General features: G+C 54.3%; 1 protein-coding gene across 1 annotated transcript; it reads left to right on the forward strand.

Moving 5' to 3' along the window:
- The first annotated feature begins 582 nt into the window (after window positions 1–582).
- On the forward strand, window positions 583–5904 carry RAD51D (RAD51 paralog D). The gene is made up of 11 exons (XM_034069075.1): window positions 583–623; window positions 790–909; window positions 1775–1836; window positions 1991–2109; window positions 2347–2428; window positions 2531–2665; window positions 3092–3187; window positions 3364–3454; window positions 4271–4341; window positions 5216–5383; window positions 5787–5904. The coding sequence occupies exons 2-11, from the start codon at window positions 828–830 to the stop codon at window positions 5850–5852; spliced, it is 972 nt and encodes a 323-aa protein (XP_033924966.1). The 5' UTR covers window positions 583–623; window positions 790–827; the 3' UTR covers window positions 5853–5904.
- Window positions 5905–7759: the final 1855 nt, after the last annotated feature.

The raw sequence follows: 7759 nt of genomic DNA on the forward strand, positions 1-7759 counted from the left end.
CTAAAGGACTTGGTCCCTACCAGCTCTGCAGGGCTCATGGCTCTGCTCAGCCACACCAGTTGCAGAGAACCCAGCTCCAATCGCAAACTACAGCTTTAGAAGTGAAATGAACCACACTGAGAGCTCCGTAAGAGAAAGCTGAAGCAGCTTCACCTCTACCTCCTACTTCTGCCTTACTCAATTCATAAACTAACTTACTTTACCTCCTCCAGCAGCACCACCTCCCCCAAATAACCCAGCCCAGCCTGTGGGGCTGTTATTTATAGAGCCTGGGGGGCTGCAGCATTGCTGGCACCTGTGCTGAGGGTCATTTAAAGGCAGCTGGGGAGGGGGGAACTGCAATAGATAAGGGGATATTCCTGTTTCCTGCTCTTTCAGCTTCTGGGTGCGTTCTGCTCCCCGCTGGTAGGAGCAGAAACCCTTCTGTGCGCTTCTATGAGCATCCCTGGGTACCAGCGCCGAAGGACCGGGAGACCCGCTGGCTTTTAGGGGACCGGACCCCGGTGCGGGGCCGGGGGAGCTGTGGGTCACAGCCGCCATATGGAGAAGCCAACGGGGCTTCTTCCGCTGCCGGCAGGAAGCAGGAAGGGGAACGGGCAGGGACCGGGAGCCCTGTTCGGGAGGTACTTTGGGGTGCGGAGGAGCTCGCCCTCCTCCGTGTTTAGGGATGCTGAAGACTCATTGTGCTCACCCATCCCAGACACAGCCTAGGCAGCATCTCCCCAGCGCCTGCGGCTGCAGGAGCGGCTATGCTCAGGTGCTAAATCTGCTCTCCCATCTCCTCCGCAGGTCTCTCCTTTCCTGGCCCCGCTGGGCTGACTGAGGACATGGTGGTCCTGCGGGCCGGGCTCTGCCCTGGTCTCACCGAGGAGATGATCCAGCTTCTCAGGGCAAACAGCATCCAAACGGGTAACAAGGGGGGGCAGTGGGGTCTCGGGTTGGGGAATGTCACCCCCAGCACGTCTGGGGTGGCACGGGGCTCTCCCTCTGTGCAGGACCCATCTGCCAGGGCACTCAGGACCTCTCCATAGAAGCAGGAGAGCGTTAGGATGTGGTAGGGCTCTTGTAGAGGCTTTTGGAAGGTATTTTGGGAGGGTTTGTGTTTTTCCCCCTGGAAAATGCCAATCTCCTGGCAGGCTGCACCCTGGGCACCTCCTGCCCTTAGGGGAAGGAAGAGATTTGGGGTGAGTTCTTTACTTGTTCTGACTGCATTAGAGCTGGGGAAAACACCATTTTGTTCTTGTTATTTGGAGCCTGGGAGCTCCCATGGCTGCTGCCTCCCTGGATGCTGTAATCCTTGCTTTTCCTCTAATTGCTTTTGACTTGTTCTAAACCAATAGCAAAACATATTTATCTGGAAAAAAGGGATATTAGAGTGGCTCCTGAGAGCAGAGATGGGGGCACCAGTTCTAATCCCTGTGGCTTTAGCCTTTCCTGGTGCTTTGGGTCAGTCAGTAGCCCCTTGCAGCTGTGGTACACTGGCAGAAGGGGAGTCTTTTGGTTGGCCCCAGCTATCAAATGGTGCTGGGCAGCTCTTGAGCAGAACAGGGAGGATTTTGACCACCTTCTCTCCCTTATCTGCTTTGCAATGGGCAGTGGGCTGTCTCCAGTTTTACATTGTGGGGGGCATCCTACTTGCCCACTTGAAGCGTTGCCAGAGGGTGCAGACGTTTTGCCTGTTGGTGCAGGCAGGTTTGTCTAAGCTGTCCATCTTCTAGTGTCCATAATCTGTCCAGGTTTGGCTGCCAGCTTCTCATTCCTCATGTTCTTGCAGTGGTGGACTTTGTGGCATCAGACCTGGAGTACATTGCCCAGAAGTGTTCCCTGTCTTACAAGGTAAAGGGTGATTCCTGAGTGCTGGTATGTTTGCTGGGGAGCTCAGAGCTGTTCAGCTCCTACTTGGATGGGTTTTCCTGGGGACACCTCCTGCAGCATGGTGTTGTCCCTGGACTTCTTTAGTCCTGTTTCCAGGCATCTCTCTGCCCACCAGGCGCTGGTTGCGGTGAGACGGGTGCTCCTGGCCCAGTTCTCTGCCTTCCCCACCAACGGAGCAGACCTCTATGAGGAGCTCAAGAGCTCCACGGCCATCCTGCCCACTGGGAGCCCGAGGTGGGTCATTGCTTGGTGGGTCAGGGGGTCTGTCCAGGGCTGGGCTTGCTGCAGAAGGCACAGGTTCCCCAGCACAGGCTTTGAATCTCAATGTGGTGATGTCCTGGGAAGGAGCAGGGGCTGAGGCACTTGTCTGCATTTGGGAAGGAGGCTCTAGGGACAACCACCCAGAGACTGCTGCTTCTGCCATTGTGGCTGAAGGGGAGTTGATAATCCCACCTTGCCTTTATCCCATAGCCTGGACCAGCTGCTGGATTCCGGGCTGTACACGGGGGAAGTGACGGAGCTCATGGGGGCACCGGGCAGTGGGAAGACGCAGGTGAGTGGGATGGAGGAGAGGACTTGTAGGATGAAGATGATGCCTTCAGGCACATGAAGCAGAGGGGCCTGGGAGGGCTGGCTGAGCTCCCTGCCTTTCCAGGTGTGCCTGGGCATTGCAGCCAGTGTGTCTCTTGGCCTCAAGCAGCACGTCCTGTTTCTCGACTCCACGGGGGGGTTCACTGCCTCTCGACTCTACCAGATGCTTCGAGCCCAGGCAGAGGAAGAGGAAGAGCAGGCAAGTTCCCCTGAGCTGAGCCCTGCACTCGCACTTGGCTCTTGCTTGCAGACAATTTCCAGAGATGGTTTGTCTGTCCAGCTCTACTTTTGTCATCCCCATGGGCTTTTTTGGGTCCACAGTCTTCTTCCTGTGGTTTAGTGGGTGCTGTGCTCAGGCAGACACTGCAGTTTAGGTGCTTTTCTTGGGGAGAAGGAGAGAACTTGCTGTAGTTGCTCACACTTTTACTCCCTGAGCATAATCCATGTTGCTTCTTCCATCGGTGCAATGGGGACAAGAGTATTCATAGGGTGGAGGCAGATGTGGAAGAAATAAGGGTTCCTGGCTCCATGGTATAAATGCAAAGAGCTGGTAGCAGCTGGGGCAGAAGGAATATAACAAATCCTGGTGGGATGAGGCTGTTGGTGATGCTGCTTTGTGCTGCAGCTGGAGGCTCTGCAGCGGATCCAGGTGGTCCGTGTGTTTGACATCTATGAGATGCTGAGCGCCTTGCAGGAGCTGCGGGAGCGCCTCTCCCAGCAGGTAGGAGCAAGGGACTGGACCCCTCTCCCTTCCCCAGAGCTGCACTGGGAGCAGCAGGGCTTGTGTGCTTGGTGACACCACATCACCCTGCGCTGGGGGCATCTGAGTGCAGCTCCTGAGCTCCAGAGCTGCTGGATGTGTTATTGCACATTGCACACGGTGCCTCCTTCTTTCAGGTTGTGAGCTCCATGGATCCTCTCAAGATCGTGGTGATTGACTCTGTCTCGGCTGTGATTTACCCACTGCTGGGTGGGAAGCAGTCAGAGGGTGAGCTGCTTCATTGGGATGTGCAATAGGCTTGCAGATCTCTGCTCATCCTGAAGAGCATCTTCCACTTGTGCTGGGGCAGGATGGATGCGGGTGCCACAGCTCCCAGCTTTTCCTTTGCTACTGCATAGAAAGGGGAGTCTGTCTGCAGTGCTATCAGCAAACATTCCAGCTGGCTGTGGCCATGCAAGCTCATGTGGGTGGTCTGAAACCCAACCAGGGGACAGAGGAGGCACTGAGCTGTTTGCCCACGGATTGAAACCTCTGCTTACGGTGTCGCAAGTACATTGTGGTTGCTGGCATGGTTTGCAATGCTTCCCTGGGGCCCTTTCTGCAGAAAGGACCATAAATCAGGAATTGAGGGGCTTCCTGCTGGCTGAGGTGCCAAGGAGACCCCTCATACACCTTCCAGAGGGTATTGCAGACCTGGGTGGCAGCCAGTGCTACCACAGGAGCTGTGGGCTGTAGGAAATAAAGCTGTGAGCTGGAGAGATGGGCCCTGTACCTGTTAAATCAGCCTGGCCAGCTTTGGAGCTCCTGGTGCTTTCATAGGATTTTTTGACCTCAGGGCTTCTAGGGTGGGAAAGGAGGTGGTGGGACAACTTTGGGATTGGTCTGTCCATGTCACATCCATTGGGCCAGAGTGCCTTGGTATTTGCAGGTGCAGTGGTTGCTAGTAATGGCAATAGGCTGTGTCTATGAGCACCAGCACTGGCACTAAATCTTGTGCTCATGCAAATATAGATGTCACCTGCTTCCAAGAAGCACTTTGAGGGCTGGTCCTGAAACACCCAAATCCTTTGTGTCCTCCTCCAGGTTTGGCCATCATGATGCAGCTAGCCAGGGAGCTGAAGACACTGGCCAGGGAGTTCAGCCTTGCTGTTGTGGTGAGTGTTGCTGTGCTCTGTCCTTCACATGCTGACATGTGCCATGGTGAGGGGTCCTGGGAAGGGGGGGACCCCAGTCCCAGATAAGCAGGAGAAAAAGGCCTGTGCCCACAGTGTTCTGCAGCTTGTTCCAGCAAGTGTGGAGCAACAATGGGGCTGATTTACTGCCTGCTCATATTGCTGTCCTCAGCCAGCAAGGCATTAACTTGATTGAGCAAGGCAAAGTGAAGTACAGATGGATTGAAAGGTTGTTTGTATTTATTTTTGATATAACACTATTCATTTAAGAGACTGGCCAGCTTCTAAGTAACCTCTTGCTCAGTTACCTTAGAGAAACTGCAGGGCATTGCATCATCCAGAAGGAGCTAGGGACTGGAAAGGGCCCTGCTGTAGTCTTCCCCAGCACTTGGCCCAGCAATTACATTTGCTTCAGTGCACCCAGACAGGTTGCTGGGACCACAGTTAATGTGTTTGAACTGGGAAGGCCACAACAGAAAGCAGTGTTCTGCTAAACCTGGCACTAGAAGGTGTTGAGACAGTCCTGCCCTTTGATCAGCAATGAAGTGACAAGGATGGGCTGTCTGGAAGGATGCTGGGAAGCTCCAAGTTTAAACTTTGCAGGTGCCTTCAGCACCTGGAGTCCCTGCAGCTTGCAGATACAAGTGAGTTCCTACCTCAGTACACCTGGGGCAGTTGCCTGGGCTGTGTTTAAAGGGGATAGCATGGGTGTGCCAAGAAGGGAGGGCACAGGATGGAGAATTAAAAACACTACAGAAGTAGCAGACCTGCCGTTATCTCCTGGAAATCTCTGGTGTTTCATTACACTGCATGGCACTGCTTATCCTGGGCACTGATAAGCCTGGTTGTGCTGCAGGTGACCAACCAGGTGACAAGGGACAGCAGCAGCGCTCCACCAAAGCCAGCCCTTGGCCGCTCCTGGAGTTTCGTGCCCAGCACCCGGGTGTTGCTGGAGAGCAAAGAAGTCACCTTGCAGAAAGCCACCACTCAGCGCATCGCTTCCTTGGCTAAGTCACCCCGGCAGGTGAGGCTCCCCGGGCTGGTCCCTCAGGTATGGAGGTGATGCTGTGTGCCTTGGACCTGGCTTTGGAGCAGGGTGAGGCTCCTGCTGCGGCTCAGGCAGCATCAGGTCTCATGGGTGACCCATGGCAATGGGAGGGGAGCAAATGCAGCCTGGTTGTGTGCTGTGGAAGAGAAGAGCATCTGGAGAAATGCATCCTGGATGTGCTAAATAAGTGTGTCTAGGGATATTTCAGGCCAAATTGTTCTTTCTTTACTAAATTGCATTCTCTGTATCTCTGCATTCAGCAGACCCAATGAAGGGCACCAGCAGAGAGAAATGCTTAAGGGGATGTATTTGGGGATCTTGGCTCTGGGGCCAGTGATGGATAGAGTGAGGTTAAGGCCCTCTCTGTTTCTCCTTGCAGCCAGTTGGGATACAGGCAGAGCTGGATATTGGAAGCGCTGATGTGACACCCACAGAGAGGCTCTAATGTGGGTGGAAAACCAAATGACAAGTTCCAGAAGAGCTGCAAAACTGGAGGCTTTACAGACTGACTGAGGCCTGCAGCCCCGGGAAGGACCAATGTGAAGAAGCTCTTCTGCACTGGGGAGAAAGAGTGTGAGGCTTCCTGGAGATCTTGCCTCAACAGATGCTGCCTGCAGTGGCTGGGCTGTGTGGGCAGCACAACAACCAGGTTGTCTCTTCTGCTGCAGCCCTGTCCTCAGGTATTGGCTTGGGACCAGCTGGCGTGTTCCTACACAAACCCATGGCTGCTCCTGGTGGTTTTGTTTCCCCCATAACTCCCTGCCTTCTGGTCCCAGAGCTCTGATCATCCTTGGGAGCAGCCCACAGTGGTCTGGGCTCAAATGAAAGATGTTGCACACTGCTGTGGTGGTTGAGAGCTGGAGTTCAGTTAATGAAGTTAACAGCAGTTACCAGTACAATTAGGGTTAGTCCCCAGCAGGACTAAGGTGGGACAGGCAGGGACATAACCAGATGCTTCATCTGACCTTCTCCCCAGGCTAACACCAGGCCCTGGAGGGAGCTGCTGGTGTTTTGGGGGCACTGCTGTTAACTGCTGAAGCTTATGGTCTGCATCAGCTGGGGTGGATGAGTCCTGCCTGCACCAGCTGGCCCTGTCTCATGCTCAAGCTCCTACTCAATTGCATGTGAAGTTCAATCTCTCTTTGCTCCAGTGCTTTCCAGCTGCTCTTGCCTGCTCTGGGCAACCTCGTGGGTGCTTGTGCAGTGCTGGGGAGGAGACAGGAGGATGTGATGGAATGTGGCCTCTTGATCCCAGGTATCTTAGACACCCTTATCTCACTGCTTAATAAGAAGCCTCTTTGGCAGATGAGCTGAGCTCTGGTTTGCACTTCCAAGGTTGCTGATGTACACTGTGGGGGCTGAGACTCATCCGGGCATGCTCATCAAGCTACTGACACAGCAGTAGAGCTCCTGGAGCTTTCTAAGGCTCTGCTGGGCAAAGAGGAGGCTGATTTAGGCACAGTTTGGGTGCTAATTTCTCCAGAGATAGATATAACAGTGGACAGCCTTGTGCTCCTGAGCACATGGCTCCTGGAGCGAAGAGGCAGCTCAAAGGGCTGTCTGAGGAGGGGAAAGTGCCAAAGCAATGTGAGCTGTGGGCTGTGCCATTCAACAGGCTTCAGTAAAATTAAATGTATTTTAAAGCTGTGCATTGGTTTGTGTTTATGAGCTTGGGAGGGGAAGCTTGGCTGCAGCCGTTGCAGCCTGGCTGGGGTGAGGAGGAGGAGGAGGATGGCTTTCCCATCTGCTGGAGCTGATGCGGCTGGTCCTCACCAGCACAGAATGTACTTTATGTCTCTTGAAGCTGTGTATAAAGAGCTGGTCCACACCAATTTCAACCAAAACTGTGCTGCTACTTCCCCTCTCTGCCTGAGGTTCTGTAGGGGAGGCAAAGCTTTGTGGTGGAGCATGGAGCAGGGGAAGAGCCAACTAGAAACCTCTTTGATTTGAACCAAGGGGCATTTCTTGTTGTTTCCTTCCCCTAGCTAGCAAGAGGATGAGAAGTGGAGCAGCCTGCTCTGAACCCTGCTTCATGCCCAGCATGCATCTTTGCCATGGCCTCAGGAAGTGACAGGCATCACTTACTCATGCTCTTAGTCATCAGGGGGGAGTCATGGGGCTGTGATTCAATGGGGATGGTGCTGGTCTGTGGGCAAGAGACTGGGGAAAGTCACTGCCTTGTGGGCTGTGCTCCTCTAGAGCCACCCATCCCAAGCTCTGGGGCACAGCCATGACCCGGGGGCATTTTCTCCTTGGCAATCAGCTGGTTGTGGCTGCAGGTTTGTGTCCTCTTGGGACAGGTTGGGGAGGATGCTGTGATATGGGGCAGGGCCTCATGCAGTGGCTGTTGGC

The sequence above is a fragment of the Melopsittacus undulatus genome, chromosome 13 (assembly GCF_012275295.1).
Source record: "Melopsittacus undulatus isolate bMelUnd1 chromosome 13, bMelUnd1.mat.Z, whole genome shotgun sequence".
NCBI classification, from domain to species: domain Eukaryota; kingdom Metazoa; phylum Chordata; class Aves; order Psittaciformes; family Psittaculidae; genus Melopsittacus; species Melopsittacus undulatus.